The sequence below is a fragment of the Salarias fasciatus genome, chromosome 6 (assembly GCF_902148845.1).
Source record: "Salarias fasciatus chromosome 6, fSalaFa1.1, whole genome shotgun sequence".
In the NCBI taxonomy this organism is placed as follows: Eukaryota; Metazoa; Chordata; class Actinopteri; order Blenniiformes; family Blenniidae; genus Salarias; species Salarias fasciatus.
In genome coordinates, this window is record NC_043750.1 from 11,988,800 (window position 1) to 12,010,855 (window position 22,056).

The 22,056-nt window shown below is 43.7% G+C and overlaps 1 protein-coding gene across 3 annotated transcripts in view; it reads left to right on the plus strand.

The window, feature by feature from the left end:
* The window catches only part of ntn1a (netrin 1a), a 52,645-nt gene that overhangs the window by 20,565 nt on the left and 10,024 nt on the right, over positions 1-22,056 (plus strand). For 2 of the 3 annotated variants that reach the window (XM_030093587.1, XM_030093588.1), the window contains exons 3-5: positions 7,142-7,330; positions 14,811-14,960; positions 16,429-16,482. In XM_030093587.1, the coding sequence (XP_029949447.1) occupies positions 7,142-7,330; positions 14,811-14,960; positions 16,429-16,482 (393 nt within the window). The remainder of the gene's footprint in view (positions 1-7,141; positions 7,331-14,810; positions 14,961-16,428; positions 16,483-22,056) is intronic. The other variant, XM_030093589.1, reaches the window with a different exon arrangement.

Here is a 22,056-nt window from a genome sequence, read left to right on the forward strand (position 1 = left end):
TACATTTTGTACACTGAAAGGCCAAACCCCAAAAAAGACACTCGCTTTAGAGGATAGGTTTGCTTTGTTGAAAGAAAACTCATAACAACGCTGTATTTGTCTGTCATATTTAATCAGATCGTGTGTGTTATCCTGTGTTTACTCATAGCCATGGCAGAAAACAAAATTAAAGAATCAAACATTTTAATACGAATATGATGACTAAACACATAAGCCTTTAACCAGAACACACACACACACCGATGTTTATTTAAGTGTTGTGGAATCCCAAATAGTCTAATTCCTCTTAATCTTTTTTATGCAAAGCTTGTGCTGTGTTTGTATTCTTACTTGCTGTAATAGACGTATACTTTCACACAGAGTAGACATGGATGATGAGCTGCAGGGATATTAGTTCAGACTGTATCTATTTGAATTCAGTATAAATCCATAGCTTAACATTAACCTCCGCTCCGCTGCTAATAGCTTCATGAGGGATCCCTGCTCGGGCTGCGGCGAGCCAGTTCTCACAGCTCTTTAGTTGCTTCAGTCAGATAACAGAAAACATTTTATCACCCACTGACAGAACACGCTTCTGCCCAGCCGCACTGGGAATAGCATCATTTCCTTCAGCTCCTTAGAAAACATCGCACTGATGAATTATGGAAAAAAGAGGTAAATAAGAAGCTTTGACTGACAGAAAAAAAAAAAAAGGTCTGATGAACGAGTAAAGGAATCTGCTCACTGGAAATCAGCCGTCGCTGCATATTTAATCACCCTTTGATAACCCAGCAGATCTGATGAATATTCTGTATGACTTCATCTCGATTAGCCGAGTCTACTTGATGGGCCTGCAGCGACCTCCAGCAGCAGATTGATCTCCTTCTATCCCTCTGTCCACCGCTCGCTTCTCTTCCATTTCCAAATATTTCCCACTCATTCGTTTCCATCTTATCCCGATGTAATTTTCCTATTTTAGCGCTCCCTTCTCCCTGGGCACAGGGCGCTCGGCTTATTAAAAAACACTGAAACATGGCCTTCTTTGGGGGGCGGCGGAGATCCAGAGTTAAGTTTGGGTCATTAGAGACACAGTGAAGAGGGCCAGAGGGCTCACAGGGGGCTAACGTGCTGCGGCTAATTGGCTGCAATAAAGGAATTAAATTAGCCTGATATAATCTCTGCAGCGGGCGCCTCGCTCTCCCACCCGCTCCCCTGCTCTCTCGCTCCATCACCTCCGAGTTTCACGGCGCTCCCGGGCCGTTTCCCACCGTACGCGTTCGTCAGACGGGTTCGCACATCCAGAAACCCTCAGCTCCCCACGCATTTCACACATCCGTCACATTATCAGTGCTCCTTCTGCTTCCCAGGTTCCTTTTCCCTGAAATTCTCCCAACACCTCATCACAATATGTGTTATAGCTCGCAGTCAAATGTTAGGGGGAGAAATGAAATGAACCATGAGATGTTTTGGTTCTGCCGAAGTCTGATTATACAGTTAATAAAGTGGAGGTTTTCTTCTTTAAACTGCAGTTCCCCCTTTTGCTCCTTTGAGAAACATAATATTTAGTCACATTTTGAAAGGATGATTTCACCGCTTTAGGTAATAAAAGACCGAAGGCAGACTTGCTTTGTCTGGACAAATATAATGAACAGTTTGATTCCAAATTGTGTTTATTTTCTTATAAAAGATTTAAACATGTTGTGTCAACATTTGAAGTAATACCATTGAAATGCCGCCATAACCGGAGCAAAATCAAAGTTCAAACACAAAGTACTGGATTGAGCAGATCTATCATCTCCGTCCTGATTACGCCCTATTAGCTCTTTTTTATTTAGTAATTGCTGTGGATACCGTGACCACGCCTAAATCAACAAACACCAGAATAAGCGACACTGTTTTGATCTGTAAAAGGTTAAATAAACTCTTCATATAAACCTTGGAAACAGGATACAATTAAATTAATTGTCGTCGTGATTTATAAGCCGATGTGTAATTATCAGAAAAATATACAGTACATCTTTGTTGCAATGTGAACAGGAATACTTGTGTCATTTTTCATTTTGTTTTGGTTCAAGAGAAAAGGAAATTCTTCCGTTGTTTTGGGAGAAACAGCCGTCGTCGGTGATTCAGTGAAATCCACTGGAGACGGAGTCACATACTTTTCATTTGTGTGGTTTGACATCAGTCTGAAAGAAACCCGCCACCGGTGTAACAGTCACTCCTACTGTCAGCAAGGAATGTGCAGTTTAACATTAAAGGATAACGCCAGGGTTTTTTGTCACATTTTCATGGTTTTCTATAAATAGAATATCTTTCCCTTCCACAGGTAACACATTATAACTACATGTCACAGTGTAGAGTATTTTTTTTTTATTTTATAGAGTTCACACTTCCTATTTTTTCACAATTGAAGGCATTATTGTGAATTAATTACTGATGAATGCATTAAAAAGTATTTTTTTTAGAAATTTCACAACTTTTTGCACCAAGTCGTCTTTTAACATTTTAATTCGCCTCCATAGAGTTACGAAGGCTGCAGTTTAAGTGTTTTGGCAGCATGTTCAAAAGTAATTTTATTTTTTTTAACCATCATTTCCTACCTAATTCCATTCTAATACTCATTTTCCTTTCAAACCGTCGTGAGTAAATATTGAGATAGTGTGCACACACATAACTGGATCTCTCCAATCGATCCGCGTGGAGTTCTTGTGTGACACACATTCGATACCGTGTTTTGAAGCCTTCCTGACTTTCCCAGCGTGTGTGTTCTCGGGGAGGCGGAGCGGGCAGCGGGGAGTCCGGCACCGTGGTACCGACTGCAGCGGGTGTGTGTTTCATGTTTGTCTGAGCAGGAGAAGAAAAGTGGCTTTATAGGATGGCATCAGCGCCGTAGAGGGAGTAACAGGTTGATCCAGATAATTGAGGAATAGTACATGAAAATATGCGAACAGCAAGTACAGGACACGCAATATTTTTCCATTGAGGGGGTTTTGAAGTTAATTCGATTACTCTTCAGGCCACTGATAGAATTAAAAATAAGCCGTTGGTGTGTGGAGGCCCCCTTGGTGTTTGTTTGAAAGTGGGGCACAGAGCAGCAGGTCTGGTGTGGGGTTTTGGTCCGCTGTCCTGTTTGGGTGGTGGGGGGTCACGTCTTCTGAGAGCTGTGGATACAAGACACGTTTGTCAGAGTGTGTGACCTCCACGGACCTCATAAGCCACTGCATGCGAAACCTAATGTAACCGTTAATGGCTCTGCAAAAAAAAAAAAAAAATTACAAGAAAATATGCTCTCTGTTTTATTTTAGGCTCGCAGCTACAGCCGATAAAATATGTGGAGTAGAAGTCGAAGTGGCAGAGATCACTTGCTTGAGTGTCTCTTTACAACAAATTGTGGCTTTGACCAACATCCCTCAATTATCAGGCTTATCGCAAGTAAGATGAGCTTAACCTCAACCTCCAACTCTTGCGCGGGAATTTTCCCTCTAATTAGCCTCAGAGGCTGCGAGAAGAAGGAGGTCAGTGGATGGAGGCTGGGAACCACTCAAAGAAGCTAATTAGTCCACTTCCCAAAACACACTCGGACAGCGCGATGAGGCCTCGTGTTTCTTGGGATGTTTGGGAAACTGAAACTCCTCTTTGAGTCCTGTGAATGTCTGCATGTGCAAGTGAAACTTTTTTTTTCTTTTTTCTTTTGTCATTAAAAGTAGTTAACGGGAGGCAATGAAAACCTCTGAGTAAACTCTGCTTCATCCAGCTAATTCAATTCCTCTTGTTTTAAAGGTATCGGTTCACACTTCTCTTTACTGCTCGCCTGGGGCCGGTTAGAGCCGACCACCGACTCTCGGTCCAGGCTGAAGTCATTAAGCTGATTCAGAACAGGCCAGACGTGTCCTGTAAGGAAAATTCACCAAATTCAGTCAAATTGAAGCAATGAAATTGTTATTTTTTTTTTTTTTCACTGAATTCCATGTTTCTTCATCTTGAAGAAGAAACTGGCCACAGAATGTAACTTTCAAATTCTTCAGGTGCATTTTTTCCTCACTTCTCACTGTTATTTCAACAGTACGCCTGTGAATAGATTTCTTTGAGGAGCAGAGAGCAGCTTATTGAGGTGTTGATTGTGATTCTGTAGCATCCTTTAGAAAATTGAACCTGTACCACCTAATTCCATCTACTTCTAATTGAGATTGAGAAATGATGTGAAAAACAAGAGTGAGTTCTGTTTGTTTTCTGAAATGTGGTAAAAAAAAATAGATTAGTCTTTTAAAACAATTGATTTAATTAACAGAAGCTTGTTTGGTTGAAGAAGAGAAAAAAGAACTTTAGATAAAAAAAATGTAGTGTTTGTTTCCCTTTAGAAATTGCAGTATTTTGCAGCAATACTGAAAAAATGCAACTGTGATGAATTTTGTCTGGCTTTGTTTATCCTTTTAAACTGTGATTGGGGGGAATGGAAGTCCATGTAAGTTGACCGTTTGGTTGTTTGTCTTGTTTCCCCTGGATGTGGTTTTGTTCTCACAGTGATACTTCTGTCAGTCATGAGTTCTGTCTGTTAAAAATATTTAAAAAAAAAAATCATATCTAAGAAACTCCCAGCAGTTAAGTCGAGTCCCAGGAGCCCAGATTACAGTCGTTTAACAGGCAGGTGTTCTGAGATGTTCCAGGACACCAGATTAAACTCATACTAGACAAAATGCATATCAGCTGATACACTCTCCATTGGTTTTAATGCGCTTTGATTTTGCACAAATTCATTTCTAAAACTGTCTATATGGATGTAAAACAGCAGTAACGTCGTCTTTTTTCAGATCTTCAGGGTAGTGAACAACCTGACGTCATTCAGCCAGTTTAGATAAAGTGGTTCTCACTTGTCCCCATTATTCCAGGTAATATCTTCTGAAGCACAATATGTTGAAACACAATGCAGCCTTCAGTCCCACACCTTCGCATCCAGCTTGTATACTGTCTGGACTACAGCCTGCATGGCCTCCAGGACGGCGGCATTATTCTCAGCGGGGCCGCGCTTCGGAACAATCTTTGTAGTGTAACAGAGACGCGTCTGCAGGCCTCACTGTGGGCGCTGCTCCTCTCTGCAGTGATCCCTGTTTCCTGCAGCCGTACTTAGAGGTGGATTTCACCAACTCCAGTCACTGAAAAGACTGAATCTGCCTCACGGCATTCGCCAGCAGGATTGACAGGGAAGCTCGGGATTTTCAACACATTGATGCACAGATCAAACAGGAGCTGTCCAAACAGAGAACTGAACACATACACTGACCAGATGAAATGTTCTGCGACAAAAAGTGGCAAAAAAGTCACAAAACGCCTGTGTATTTCACCCGTTTTAACCCCTTAACCTCTGTTCTATCTCAGCGGCTCTACGTTCAGACACACAGTGTCAGGTTATGGCGATCTGTGGGCTTGAGGGGTTTTCCAGTGGAGCCAGGAAGCAAAAGATCTGTCTGAACGGCCAAACAATGCTTGTCATGAGCAGGTGTAAATGTAGCTTAAGACAACAATAAGACCTCAGATCTGTGACAAAAATCCTGCCAAGTGAGAAAATAGGACGCATCCTCAAAGAAAACTTGATATTTAGTAAAAATAATGAAAGCAAATCAATGAGAAAGGAGAACCAATGAGTTTAGCTTAACCCGTACAGCAGCATAATATTTGAAAAATGCAAATGAATGTATTCTGACTAAAATATGATGATAGAGGAAATATCAATGAGTTTAAGGATAAATATACTCAAGGTACAATATTGACTTGCAGGGATGTTACATAATTTTGGCTTTGAGGGAACCTGGGACCATCAGAACATCAGAACACTGACAAAACTCTGTAGTAACAGGAAAATCAGGACCCCATCTTTTAGTCAAGATATGGAGCCTGGATGAACACGTCAATTTCTAAAAAAAAAAACCAAACAAAGGAAATGTTTTAAGCAGAGATCTTTTGAATATAAAACTTCAGATTTTCCCAAGAAATATCAAATCAGAGATTTTGGCCTTGTTGGCATTGGAAAAATATTTTGACGTAAATCAGAATTGCATACCAGCAGTCTGAAGCACAGCAGCTTCCCTAATTAAACCAATGTTATCCTGCAGGAGAGACGGAAAGCCGGGAAAGCCAAGTCACTACTGATAAACCACAGAGCCTGTGTGTGTGTGTGCGTGCGTGTGTGTGCGCCTGTACTTTCAGTGTGTGGTTTAGATATTGTAATTAGGTCCTTGGAGTGGAGAGAGGGAGTCTCGAGAGTCCCAAAACAGACACTCACATTCTGAAAAAGAAAGAAACAGCAAGATATACACAAACACCAAAAACACAGAAACAGACCATTTGAGTGAAAACTGGGCTTTCACTCATTCTGATGAAAAGAATGGACAAAGACTCAAATGGAGGATAGTATTGTGTGGAACCATTCACGGTTGCAAACTGTATGAGAAGTGCCGCAGTTAATAATGCATGAGTGTGTCTGCGGCGGCGTTGGAGGACCTGCGTCTCGGACGGCCGGTCTTAATGAAGTCGGGCATGTCTGCCTCACTGTGCTGCCAGAGAGTCATGAATAAACATCAGCCGGCTAATTAAACTCCGCGCTGGCAACTGTACTCACCAGTAAACAAGCGGCAGAGGAGGATCTCGCACACGCTCACAGGGATTAGCGTGGAGCGGTGGAATGGTAATACCAGGCCCCCGCTTTGTATGTAGTACAGTACGGACTCTGGAGAGCCGGAGAGGACCTTGAGAAACAGAAAGAGGAAGTGAGGAGTAAGGAAAGTAATTTTAGTTGCAGAGAGAAATGTGAAGCGGTTGACCTCATTATGAGAGAAGTTTAAACTTGTCCTCAGTGGCTTCAAATGGAGATTTCAGTCTCATACAGTCAAGTCGAATAAAATACAAACATCAGAACCATCAGTGATGGATTCAAAATGTGCGTTAGATCATTCCTAAGTTATCTAAGAAACTTTAACATGCTTCTTGTTTTTTGTATAAACTATACAATGTGTGTTACTATACTATGTTTCCTTTTTTAGTCATCAGTGTTGGTGAACCTCATCAAAAAGCCCTCAGTCTTCACAGAAGAATGCAAATTAAACTCAGTAAATCACAGCCATCCACACTGTTGTAACCTGTCCGCCCCTCTGTTGTATTTTCTTCGCAGCTTGTAACTGTAATCTTCATGCCCGAAGGTGTCGCTTCAACATGGAGCTCTACAAACTGTCAGGGAGGAAGAGCGGCGGCGTCTGCCTCAACTGTCGCCACAACACGGCCGGCCGCCACTGCCACTACTGCAAAGAGGGCTACTACCGGGACCTGTCCAAGCCCATCTCACACAGGAAGGCCTGCAAAGGTACTGAGCTCTTCCTTACGTCTATTCATTTCAGTGGAAAGTAAGTCAGCTGTCACAGTGTACAAACAACACAACACACAGATGCTTCAAAACATTTTATTTTTCATATTTAAATTGCATTATTTGTGGTTATTTTTGGTTTTTATCATGCATATCATCAAACCCAAATCCATCCCGTGCCGAAGTCACTTGAGCCTGATATGAAGGTTGTAGATGAATTACAGGAAGCGGTGGGGGAAGCCGGCAGTCTTCACATTCCTGAGCCTGTCTCACCCTCGTCTCCCTCTGTCAGCGAAGATGAGTTGAAGGTCTTCTGGGACGGTGGAGGTCGTGGTGGTATGGGCGGGTTGGGCTGGGTGTTCCCTCATCAGCAACTGAGTTATTTGGCTTAAGTCGGAGGAGGTGGGGTGAGGGGGATGACAGGACAAGCAAAACAAACAGGGCCGAGGTGTGAAGTGATCTCCTGCGCCGGTCAGAGACGAACGAGGAAAAAAAATCGGTTCAAGAGCTGCAGGACAGAAGGAGGAGGAAACGCAGTAAAACAAAAAAAGAAGTCAGGATCAGGAGGTTGGCAAGAGAGTGAAAGATTGGAAGAGGGGGGTGATGGGTAATAAGGAGAGGAAGAGCGCAAAAAGACCAGAGAAGCACGCCCCTACACAGGTGTGCTCAGCGCTCCCTGCTGAATGGATGGGCTGCCATCAGCCCTCACCGTAGCTAATCAGGGTCAAAGAAAGAGACGAGCAGGAGGAGGAGGACGGAGAGAGAAGAGTGTGTTTTCTCACCTCTCCTGTAGCTGCAGGGAAAGATAACAGGAGCTGAATCCCTGTGCAAACAAGTCGCTCCGTGTGCGGAGCGCTTGTACCTACACACACAGGAATACACGCATACCTGCTGGAGGACTTCAGAGTGCTCGCTCCCAAGGTCTGTCTGGGAGGAAATATTAGCCTCCTGCTGACAGTTTAAGCCCGAGTTTTCTTCTATCATTCACCAAGAAATAAATAAATAAGCTGACACATCAGTCAGTGTCACAGGAGCCTGTCGGAGGAGTAAAACGTCTCTAAAACATCAAACACTGTACAAAATCTGGCGTTCGTTTAGATCAAACGCCGCTTTGCAAAGAGGTGCTTTGTTCGGCTGAACTCCAGACCGATGCAATCCATACCCCCGATGAAATATATCTGTCTGTGACACTGTTTACTTTCTAATTTGCAGTTTTTCCCTTTGCACAGGGAGAATTTTCATGCCGCTGCAACAAAAACATGCATTATTCTCATGCAGAAGAACGTTGCATTGATGCATTTAGCCTCATTAAATTCCTGACGTCCAGCAACCGTACAGAGCGCGCTTTCTTCCCCGAATGACCAAAAATTAATAACAAAGCTTTCGACAAACGCGTGGATGTATTCGCCCCCCGCCCCCCTCCTCCAGTCGTTCATGAGCAATGTGCCTAAACTGACTTTAACACCTTCCGTGACTTTGGGCCCATTCTCCTGTCGGCCAGGAATGCAAACACACATTCATCACGACGGGACGTTGTGTATCATTAACCCCTATCCTCCGCCGTGTCTCTCAGGCCAGCTTATTGTGGGGATTTAACATCATTTTTGTTGTTTTTACACCCCTTCTCATGTGTCCAAGACTTGATTCTTTCAGCATTTCATAGCTCACAGTGATCGGGGCTTGTTTCGTGCCTCGTGGCTCATCAGTTCACAACTGATGAGCGCTAAGCCTGTTATACCCACAACCGTGTGTGTAAAATATGCCATTTGCATTATGCAGCAGACACTTCATCAACACCAATACCGTGATTTAATAATCCTGTTTGACTCACCTCCCATAGGACTCTCAATAAAGTAACTGAAATTTTTAAGCCACACTTACAGTTTGAACGTCTATAGTTGGCAAGATCAATGGGAATGGTTAATAAAAACAATGTAAATGCAGCAAAGTAAAACAGAAAATACCAAAACAATTAAATAGAGAAACAGTACAAGAGTTAATGATAGAGTGCAATATAAAATGAAAAAAAAAGAAACACACACACACACACACACACACACACACACACACACACACACACTAAAAGGCAGCAGTAAGACTTCTTCAGTCTGCTTTTAAAAGAAGCCGGAGTTTGATTCATCTTCCAGTTTTCAGGGAGTTTGTTCCAAACATTTGGTGCATGAAAACTAAAAGCAGGTTCTGCATGTTTGGTTCGGGACAGAAAGCAGGTTTGATCCAGATGAGCTGAGAGTTCCGGAGTGCGGGAAATATAAGATCTGAGCTGCGTTCTGGGCCAAAAACATGAGGGGATTTGTCGACTAGCAGCAATATTTTAAAAGCTATTCTTAGTATGACATGGAGACAGTGCAGAGAGCTGAGATTTGGATTTATACGGTCCACTTTCTTGATGATGATGACGATGATGATCCCCGATTCTCTGAGATCTTAAGGAAATGGGAATGTGAAACTGAGCACAAGAGTGCAGCTTTTCACACAAATTCTAAAGAAAAAAACACCTCACGACTAATTTGCTATGGTTTCTGTGATTGTCATCACAATAAACATCATTTTCAGTTCGGGTGAAACTTAGAAAAACAAAAACAACATTTGGGTCACCAAAAAGAAAACAAAGCAAATAGACCAAATGCAAACAGCATGACACAATTTGTTTTTCGCTATGAGTAAAGAAACAACATGTCAACAACTGGAGGATTCAGCTCCACTGACGTCGAAATCCTCTCTCATACAAGAGTGATGACTCACGTTAGGAAACTGTGGATAAATGCATCCAGAAGTGAAGTTAAAAGCAGTGAAAAGGCACCTGCTTCAAATCTCAGACATGTAAAAAAAAAAAAATATAAATCATCAATGCATAACATCTGCGTGTACAAACCTGATAAAGCTGTCATCCGTTAACCCCGACAGCACTGGAAATTGTAATTTTATTTTAATTATATATGATTGTGAAATAACTGGTGAATTATTTCGTTTATCTCATTTTCTTAAATGATTATTCTGTCATCAACAAACATAAAACATGCACCGACTTGCAACAACATCCATGTCAATATACTTTAATGACTTTAAAACAAACAGACGATTGAGCTGGACTTAACCTGACTTTGGTCTAAGAATAGTGGAGCGAAACCGTTTCTATTCAGCACTGTTGTTGTGAAATCGTGATGGTCTCCGAGGCTGGAGTGACGTCCTCTGCTCACGGATCCTGAATCATCTCTCACATACATGATGGAATTACTCCTCCTTGACGACTTCGCGCTTGCCGCTGCCCCTCACTGAACTCAGGTTTAAACACATTTCATCATTGTTTATAAAATCTTCGGCTCACCCAAACAGTTTTGTTCAATTTGATCCATGAAATTTGCCAGAGTTTGTGCACCTCCCCCTGAGGTTTCCCGTTCCGTCAAGCTCGTCATAAAGGAGGATCTGTAGTAATCGCCGAAGGCTGACAAATGACACAACGCATCAACTGTTTGCTCAGCTAGTTCAAACGTTTTTCAGCAATATTTGTAGATTTGTGTTAATATAATACCTGCTCTCTCTCTCTCTCTTCACAAAAGAACAAACCAAAGTGACCACACACCACTTTTCCCCGCATCACGCGCCTTTATAGACTGTCAGAGCTTTGCCCTGCCAAATTTTCTCAGGTTCACCACATCATAACTCAAGATAATTCAATGAAACTCAAACCGCGGAACTAATTTCTGTCCGCTCCTCAAGCAGCGTGGGCCCTGCACCGAAGTGACAGCAATTAAGAGCTTTGGTTATTTATTAAACCCGGGGAAAGGACCTTTCTCTGTGTGGCTTTTGGAAGAGAACGAGCGCCGTAGGAGTGCGGGCAGGGTGAGGAGCACAAGAGTTTGCTTTTATATGTGAAACACAATCCGGTTGGAAAGCAGCTCATTTCCATAGGAGGCCATTAGGAGCGAAGGAGAGCGGCGGCCGAGCCACGGCGGAGCGAGCCCGGCCCGGTGGCTACATTTACACGGCCAAATTTATAACTTCACCCCTCATTGAGCAGCAGAGTAAACTCAGAGTAGCTTTCAGTCAGCTCTTGTTTGCATTTTTCACAGTTTAAATTGTAAGAATAAAACAGACGTAGGGCGCTTGACAGGGAGAAGAAACAGGGTTTGATCCTGGAAAGATGCAGCAGTCTGTGTGGTCTGGGTGAACTCCTCCCACATTCGACCCAGATAACACACGTCACTTACGTTTAATCAGCTGTGGTCTTATCCTTGTTCGTCACCTGGGCTCGAAGGCTTGTCTTTTTCACACCCAAACACATCTGAATCCATCTCCATGGGAAATCTGCAATGAACTGCAAACGGATCGATGCCCAGCAGAAAGACGTGGGTTTCATTAGTTATCCTCAGAAGGCTGTGAAATCTGTGATTGATGGATCGATTTCAAACCCTCTCAGCCTTCCAATCATCCGTCTACTGATCACATCGGTCATTTGGATGATGAGGAGTTAGGTTTTCACTAAACGACCTCCGTCCCTCTCCCCATCATGTGTCTTTGATCGACACAGTAGGATTCTTTTTTTTTATTGACCACATGTAAAATGTTCTCCGCTCAGGATTCAAACAATACCGTTTTCATGAGTTTGGCTGATGCCGTCGTCGGCACGTTTTTAATTAGAAAGACGCACATGCGTTTAATAATCTGTGCATTAAATTTAATTTCCAAAAATAAGCGCACGTCAAAGTTTTTACGAACTGTCAGCGGCCAAAACATGACTCCTCAGTTTATCACAGCTGGTAATTTTGATCAATAAATGATGAAACACGCCCTCCATTCGGTAACACTCAGCTCAAAAGGCTGTTTATGTGAAGTTCAACAATCCAACAACGCAAATCTTTATTTGCTCTCCAAAGAACGCAAAACTAATTAAAAGAGAACAATATAATGAAGGTAACTTTGCTGTATTCCACAATCCCATACTGGCGCTTGGCTGCGCAACTGCATAACCTTTACACACAGATCAGACACCTGTGGAACCTCAGTAGAATCAACCCAGCTCAGCTCTGCTTCCTTGAGTTGTGTTTCTTTTAAGCCTCTTGCTGTCTGAGCCCCATATCTCTCCAAGTCATCTGAAGTAGCCATGAAGTCGAGCACACGGCCACTTAACCACTGAAGTGGACACACACTCCAGCTCTTCCTCGCACCTTCGGCCCTTTAGTCAACAGGTGTGTGTGTGTGTGTGTGTGTGTGTGTGTGTCCTCCGGCCAGAGAGTCACCCGATTCGTCATCTGACGGGACGGCGAGTCGGTGGGCTTTAAAGCCGGCGAGGGCGATCGGGTCTTCAGAGGGAGGAGGCGGCGTGTTTCCCACCTGTGCGCCATGTGCCGTGCACCTTGATTTACTGGCAAGCTGCAGGCCGTGAGCCGCGGTTATGGCCACATTCTCTTAAAAGCATAACACAAGCTCTCTGAAGATCCGACCGGCAACTGCCCCCCCAGTGCCTCAAAGCCTTCTGACATTCTCCCAAATTTACAGGCCTGGAGACGTGCTGGACGGGCCTCCACGCTGTTTACTGGGCTTCCTGGGACTCCGTGTGTGTGTGTGTGTGTGTGTGTGTGTGTGTGTGTGTGTGTGTGTGTGCACGCCTACTGAACAGAGCAATGAAAGCAGTGACAGATGGGTCTGATAAAGGAACTAATAGATACACACACTTTAAGGGAGGTTTCCAGAGGCTGATAAGAGGGCCGACAGCACAGGTACTCACACAGAGATAAGAGCGGGAACAGAAGCCGAGTACAGGAGAGCAGGAAACGGGCAATCGAGATAAAAGAGAGAGTGTGACCGAGGGGAGAGAGGAGGGAGGGAGGGGCTCCGCTGGAACACACACCGTCCTACCGAAATATGGACTTCAGCCCGGGAGGAAAGAGCTGTCTTGTCGTACCTCACTTGTCAGATTATCTCTAGGAAACAACAACTCTGTTGTTTCCAGGGGTCAGAGGTCAATCATAAAGAGAAGAGATGCCGTATTACATTACTGCTTTTACGGCAGTCTTTCCCCGAGGCCCACTGTAACGTGGATCTCCCCGAGAGCTTGTCTGTTGTACTGCCTGATTGAATAACAACCGTATCGCCACTCAGTCGACGTAAAGATAAAGAACGCTCTGCTTTTACACACTTTAGCTTTTCTCCTATTAATTGGAGTCAAACAGTCACATATTACCTGGTTAGGTTCAGAAAACATGGGTCTTTTTAATCGTTTTCTGTCACTCAGACGTCTGATGATGCTAAGATTCGACGTTTCATCATTTAACATCAAATTTCAAGCAAAGAACATGTTTCTATGAAGCTGTGAATTTGAATGTGGGTTGGCCAAATGGAGTGGGATTGAAAAAAAAAAGAAGAAAAAAAACGAACAAACCATGAAATCACCCTGCAAACCTCAACACACATTAATTCATCGACACCTGTGAAGGCTCTCAGAGTGGCACTGCGCAGGAAAATTAAATGTCAGGAAAGACGCCGTGAATGAAGAGAAGTGTCCCAAAAAAGTGATCTTCACAGGATTTTAAGCAAATCAACAGAGAAATAAAGCTTCCATTTGCAGGGGGAATGTAGTGGAGTTTGGTTCCCGACTGTGTTTCGTTTGAGTAAATTTAGACAGATCAGGATTTACAGTACAAACTGAGTGGAACACAGATAATTCCACATCCTCTCCTCGACAGAATCTTTGCTTATGTCCACAAAGTTATGAAGAGAAACAACTATTATTCCTACACTGACTTTAAACCCGACTGCTTTGGCGGTGAGCTAAATTAAGCATTTGGATTGAGATTCAGCAATTGGAAAATGATTACATTCCTGAAGCACATGTGTTTGATGGACCCCCCAGTTTGGGAGGAAGTGTGACAGACGTCCTGGGCTCGCATTCAAAGCGCCGACATTAATCAGAAACAGGCTATTAGGATTATCCTCCATTATTTTATCATTTGGTAAACAGGCACGGCCCTTTTTTTTTTTTTTTTTTTTTCTTTTTCTTTACCTCACACACACAGCTGCAGTGCAAGCGCGCCGGACTACTGCTAGACGTGCCAGCGCACGAACACAAACAGGCACATTTCAAGATGTAAGACGACGTTGACGGCGCACCGCGGCGCCGTTCAGGAGAAATGTCAAGACTCTTTAGACTTGTGTCACGTTTCCAGCCGTGCAACGCTCGCACTGCGAGCGTCGAGTCGGCTCTCAGCAGGTTCTGTCTCTCTGTGCACGCCTCCACTTGTCTCTCACCACTCTGTAATTGTTGCCACACCGCTGCTGTGTACCCACCTGCACTCCCTATAGATAGTATAGTTTGTGGTTTGTGTATCCCCACGTGTGTGTGTGTGTGTGTGTGTGTGTGTGTGTGTGTGTGTGTGTGTGTGTGTGTGTGTGTGTGTGTGTGTGTGTGTGTGTGCACGTGACCACTCACCGTGCCTCTGTTTCTTCCTCTGTTTCCTCACAGCATGCGATTGCCATCCCGTGGGCGCAGCTGGCAAAACCTGTAACCAAACCACAGGACAATGTCCCTGTAAAGACGGCGTGACTGGTATCACGTGCAACCGCTGTGCGAAAGGCTACCAGCAGAGCCGCTCGCCCATTGCACCCTGCATAAGTACGTGGGACCAGTATTCACCATGTCTCAGCAGAAACTGCACTCTGTGTCGACACACTCGTCATGCATACAGTACAGCCCGAACACACTCGCCATCCCATCCCTTTTTCTCCCAAAGTGGTTAATGTCCGACGGTCGGATCCCTGACCAGTAAATCTGCTTGCTTAAATAAACACGCCATTAAACTAAACCTCAATGTTATGGCCTTCCCGGCTCAGCGGCCTTCATAAATCTCTGTGGAAACCCCGAGCTGTTAAAAGCAGCGTCTCCGGGCTCCAAAGTGTCCCAGATTGAAGCGCAGAATGATTCATGCCACGCCGCGAGAGCAGACTCAGTAGCCGAATGCTCCTGATGAGGAACGTAAATAAAGTAAAGATAACAAAATCATTGGCTTTTAAATAGTTCTTTTCCCCGGATAACACATTTTTGTTGAAGACGTCACTGCTGTAAGATAATAAGATACTGTCATGTATGTGTTGATTTCTGGAGGATACAGATAAAGTAATTCACTGATGACTGGTGTACTTGATAAACCACAAATTCCCCAAACTATTTTGATTAATTTTTTGTCTTTTAATTAAAATTATGCATGGCAGCTAAATACTGAAGAATAACTCTTATGAACTGCAACCTTTGCGGTTGTTTAATCATAACCTGAACGTTACTCCACAGATGTAGATTTGTTCACATAAAGCTGAATATCTCTTTGTATTTGTTCTAAAGACTTGATTCTTTCTGTCATTCCTCACACAAACTCCTCGCTTTTGCACCACCACAATTGCACACCTCCACCCTGAGTTTCTTTGCATGTGTCTTGCAGACTGTGTGGTTTTTACCTTCAGTGCTCAGATCGCTCGATGAGCGGATTATATCTCCTGTTCCCATCCTGCCGCTTCGCAGATAAGCGAGCAGGTCTCCACGCATGGTTTCTCTGAGTGTCAGCTTCCTACCAGCACTGCCTGATGGAAGGAAATCAAGTCTTTGGATAGAGACCCAGAGTTCAAACAGCTCCGCACCTCTGCAGCAGGGTACAAGTGAAGAGGGTCAAACAAAGAAATGATAACAGCAACCCAGTAATAAAAGCAAAAGAATAAAATGTGTCAATAAAAAGTTTTATAAGTTTATCGACTCTTACTCAGAGAGGAGGATCCAAGTGAGGAAAAATTAGATAACATTGTAGATATGAAATGTATAATACTGGTTCAAACAAGTTCTAAATTATTATTTTAAATAAACGTTTATTATCTAGGGGAAAAAAAATCATCAGGTAAATGTTTCTATTGAAAACATGAATGTGCACGAATGTGTGTCACAGAGTGCAGCTTAAAGCTTGAATTCCCAGTTTGGAAAGTGTTAAGTCACATCTGAAGGCAGCATTTATGAAAAGGCACATTTATCTTCCCCAGATATCCGTGATAATGAATCTGATGTTGTTGTGTGTCTGTATCGTGTTTTTCTCTGGGAGTAGAGATTCCAGTTGTGCCTCCGACGACCCCGTCCAGCAGCACCGAGGAGCCGTCCGGTGAGTGCATCCGACCGCCACATATCAAACGTTTTTCCTTGGTTTACATGTTATAAACACATTCAAATAAACACACGTGAGGAAAAGTCTGTGAGAACACGGTAAATTAAAAGGCTGCGGTATCTTTTTCCACTCACTGGCTTCCACACCTCGTCCCAATATTTTCTCCGCCAGTGAAAAAACAGACTGCAGGATAAATTGAATCCCACTTGCCTTCCTCCGCCTGATTAGGGATTCATGAATATTAAATCCATTAGGAGAAACCCTGGAATGTGCCTCCTTTAATCTCCCATACTTTCACAATTAATCAGTCTAACTGCGGCACAGTGGGGTGTTGGTCTGGTGCACAGCTCTGGGGTCTGGCAGTTTGTTTGATTTGATCACATTTCATCTTCCAAACTCCCTTTTTTTCCCGTCAGAATGCCGTCAGATAAGGCCTGGATGAGGAGCAGTAATTTGAAGTGGATGTGAGCAGTGGTGGAAGTAATGCATTACATTTACTGACTTTAATTTACTTTATATGTGAAGGTTCTTTCGGTGCTTTTGAGAGAGTTTTTTTTCTTTTTAGTGTGATTTCACTGAAGTGCAATTCAACCTCTGTTATCTCAATATTCAGACCTTTCGGTTTGTATTCTTATAGCCAAAGTTTATTCTTTCAACAGAAGAAAAAAATTCAAAATTGTCTTATTGTGGATTGTTTTGTCTGAGAAATGTGTTTTTCACATTTATTTTAAAACAACCAGCTATTTACAATGAAATAAATGTGTCAGAGTTTTTTACTGGTAGTTTTCAAAAAGCAGAATTTGGATTTAAATTGAAATTTATATTTAAAGATAAATATTTATCGTTAGGATTTTGCATGTAGATTTTTATCGGTTGATGTGATCGGTTTGATGGTTTGCAGTGGATTTATACAGTTTAAAAAGAGACTTTCGTACGACTAAATGAATTGGTCAAGGAGCCAAATTAACTCCATTCTATCATTTTCACTTTCTAACTGGATCAAGCTGTCAGGACAGAACAAGCTTCTTGTTTTGTTTCTGAAACTCGTGGTGGAAAAAGTTGAGTCATCTGGCTCATAATGTGTTTCTTTTATGTCCTCTGTGAAGTTGCGGGAGGCCCAATATATATACACGTGTGTGTGTGTGTGTGTGTGTGTGTGTGTGTGTGTGTGTGTGTGTGTGTGTGTGTGTGTGTGTGTGTGTGTGTGTGTGTGTGTGTGTGTGTGTGTGTGTGTGTGTGTGTGTGTGTGTGTGTGTGTGTGGCTCCTGCAGCTGTTGCTGGGCCTTCTGAGATCTCAAACGCTCCCTGCTGCTGCACGGCTTGGATTGACAGCGCAGTCGGGCCGCGGCGCTGGTCTCGCACCCTCCTCCACCTCTTCTCCTTTCTCTTTCACCCCCTTTTCACTCTCTTCCTCCTCCTTCGTCTCCCTCTGTTTCACGCTTTGTCTTCACGTAGCACTGTGGGTGGTGCACGGCCAGAATATCTGGAGTTCCTCCGGGCCCCTTGTCAGGAATTCATCCGCTTTTGAAGCAGAGGAAAGTTTCCTTCACATATTGAAATATTTGAGAGGCGGCAGCTTAACATTTTATCACCTTGACCAAATAATTACAAACGAAAGTTTTTTGCAATATCTTTACAGTGTTTATTTGCTTCTGGTTTTGGCCTGATTTTATTTTTTTGAATCAATAATTGACTGGCAGTATTCCAGTACGGGTATCCTAATACTGTTTCCTGTGCAGATTGTTCACTGTGTCAGTTCAGCCCAGAGGCTGTAGTCTAGCGGAGTGTAAGCTGCAGGATGTTGCTGGACGTGGTGTGTGTTGGTCATGTCAGATTCATGAAGCGTTAAAGATCCGTCCGGCTGGAGGCTCACAGGACGGCTGCATCATCCTCTGAGCCTCTTCAGAAGGTCCTCAACAAACACACCTCTGCTAGAGGCGTCCCAGCAGCCATGATATCATCTAGTCTGTGATTACAAACAGGTGTGTGTGTGTGTGTGTGTGTGTGTGTGTGTGTGTGTGTGTGTGTGTGTGTGTGTGTGTGTGTGTGTATGGAAAAAAATTGCTTTAATTTCACAAAAATGGAAATAAATACCAGTCATTATCATCCACACGGTCATCATTTATAAATATTACAAATGCAAATACATTACAATTTGCAAAGCATTATGGCTTCACACAGAAATAAATCACACGATTATAAAAAAAATGTTCAATTTAAGATCGCCAATATTGTAGTTTAGGAAGACAACGGTGATTATGGGATGTTATTGAGAAACGAGACGGTTTAACGAGGGAGGAAAGGATGAGGAGGAAAGTAATTAGGTTTTTTTTTTTTTTCTTTTCAGTCATGAGGAGAAAAAAGAACTGAGACGACAAAATAGTTTTGATGCATCAGTGAAGAAACAGGAAGTTCATTGACAACTAAGTGTGGAGAAAAGCTGAAAATGAGTGCGTGAGCGGGCGGCGTCGGGCTGACAGCTGTGAGGCAGGTGTCTGGTCGCGCCTCGCTCGGCGGCGGTGTGAAGCGGGGCGGGGTGAGAAGCGGGAGGTGAGCGCGGCGTATGAGGGAAGATGGAGTGGATATTAATTTGTCTCCTGCAGCAGGGCTCCCCCCCCCTTCCCCGACCACACGGAGGGCTGGAATGCATGGAGAATACCTCCGATGGTGTGGCTCAGACAAAACACACATTGTGCTGGTAGGTCATGGATGGTGTGAGTCGCCACTCCCTCGGGTCGTGACAGAGACGTCTGAGCGGCAACAAAATGTGGAGGAGATTAACTGCTGGTGACCTGTGATGGCCGCCCGGCCCGGCCAGGACGCACAGGATGTGAACGGAGCCGATGATGAGCGGAGGGAGAATCGGAGGGACGATGATGATGATGATGATGCTCACAATGGCAACAAGGCTCAGTGTGTGTGTGTGTGTGTGTGTGTGTGTGTCTTGTTAGAGGCTGGAAGTGATCAGATTCTGTGGCGGACCCCTCCTCGGATTTTTTCAACATGAGTCTTGCTCTCCACGCCCTGCTCGGCGCGTCTGCAGACTTCAGTCATTTCGCTGTGGGATCCTGTTCCACCTCTCGACTGGAAGAGACCGAGTGAACAAATAATAATAACAGACATATTTTACACTAAGTGGCCCCACAATTAGAGAAGCCTGGTATCAAGTTGTCATCACTGATATACAGACTTTTGCAATGCAGCGTATTCTGCTCAGTTCTAAACCATTTTTCCTTCCCCCCCCCCCTCGTCTACACTTTGGGTGACGACCAGCAGGAGTCTCGGCTGACTCATCTGAAGCTCATCAGTTACAGTAACAGAGGGTGACGCAGCTCATCACAACTGATTGCTCGCCGCCCGACAGTAAAATCTCGAATCAGGTCAAGAATTTCCACAGCGGATTGACCCAGCTGAAAACAAACCATCTTTTACTCCCCGACAATAAAATGAGAAAAGAAGCAGGAGTGGGGGAGGTGGAGGGGAGGTGGAGGTGGGTGGGGGGAGTCCTCCCCTTTCTTTCCTCCTTTCTCTCTCTGTCTTCGCTGGACGGGCTCCAGGCTCACAGCCCGGAGCAGAGCAGAGCAGAACAGTACAGGGCAGCACACTGGGCTCTATAATCTAATTACATGCTTTATTTGCTGCAATTTGTTTCTCAATCAGTCTGGTGGAGGGAGAAAGGCCTCCTCCCGGGCCGTCATTTACACCTCCTGCTCTCACTGCTCTGCCGCCTCTGATAACTCGCTGCCTTCATCGTCACTTGACATGCTCCTGGCTCCGAAATTCTGCTAATGACAATTTTAATACGAATGCTGGCAGCTTCCCGTTTCAAGTTAAACGGAAGCTCCTTCTACAAGGCCACGTCTGGTTTATCTTCCCAGAGTAGCAGGGACCACAGAGTCCAGTGAGTCCGGCAGTTTAATAGGTGGATGTTTTAAACTCATAACTATCAAGTACGCCACAAATAATCCCATTCCTATCCACATCCCTGCAAGGACACCCAGAGAGCATCACCCTCAGTTCAGTTCAGTTCAGTTCAGTTCAGTGGTGGGTGTTTGAAACGTTATGATCTAGGATGCCAGGCGGTGTGAGTGGAAGCTGACACGCCCTCTTTATCCTGCAGCTCCAATCAGCCTAATTAACTTCAGGTGTGAGTGTCCTCTCACCTGCAGCGATCACAGAGGGGAAAAAAAAAACAAACAGATCTGATACGTATTGTTCCGAAAGATAAAATATCCACACCCAAATATATTTTTAAATGAAACCATAAACATATTCACACTAATACTGATTTAAGTGCTAGAGGAATGTTTACCTTCCTGCTCCTATTGCTGCTTACCAGTCAAGGAAGGACACCTTAAAAACCAAAACCACAGTTCTTACTGTAATCCTAATAATGCAGCCGTGACTCACTGCAGATAACAGAAAAAGAAAGATGAATTTATGCTTTCTTTTAGTTGTCATTAATGAGAGGAGCATTTTTTTTTCTGTTAGCGCCAAAAAAGAAACTGAAATGTGACCAGGAATGAAGTTGGTGCAGAGATCCTGTGAAATAGGCTTTCACTTTTTCACATATTTGTTGTTAATTTATTGTTTGAGTGTTGTTGTCTTTGACTGAGATATTTGAAGCCTGTAGTTTTGTCTCTCACTGTAACTTCGACTGTCCATCTAACTTCCACCTTTCCCTCACTGTCGCCACACGTTGCTCCACGCTCACAGTCATCTGCTGTTTAGTCTTTTTCTGAATGCTCATAACATGCTATAGAAAATCTAATTTCCTGAAGTTTTTCAAACATCTGGTTTGGTGACATTCAGCAGTTAAATTTGCTTCAAAATCATATTAAATGTCTCCACTGGCAGTTATTCGTTTTTGGAACTGTTTTTTTGCGAAGCTGAGACGGATTGATTTTTTTTAAATTTATATTCAGACTTACATATACATTGCCAAGCGTTAGGCAGTAATTAATCTGTTTTCTGTTACTCACACCACAGGAAGGTTTATCTTTAACAATCCAGTTAATCAAAAAAACTAAAGATATGGAATTTGGTTTTGAGCTGTGGCACATCTCTTTCTAGTGTATCCAAACACATAAGTTACATAAATTGGCAGATGCACTGTTGCATTGATGCCAAAAGTTGCAAAAATGAGCAGATGAAGGTTTGGGAGGAAAATTTAGTAACAGCTTTATTTAACACTTGACTCATAAATCTGTCCTTTCTTTTCCAAAGTGATCACTGCAGAGGCAGGTGTCGCTGACTCTTCACGTTTGTTTAAATTTGAAGAGAGCGATTCCTGCAGCGAACTGCCCAAACACTCACCGCCGAGCACTTGATTCTGTCCTCAAGCAGCTTTAATGAAAACGATTAACTGGAAGGCTCGTACAGTACTTTGATGGCGGGGGCAGAGGTCCGCCTCTCAGTTACACACTCCTCCGTGCCGTGAAAGGCGGGCAGACAAAGCGCCGTAGTAACTACATCTACTCAGAACACCCAAAGCACATTTCAGCCCGGCATTGCGGGACCGCTTCCACTTCTCCCGCTTGTAACACACACACAAAGGGAACATTTGTCCTC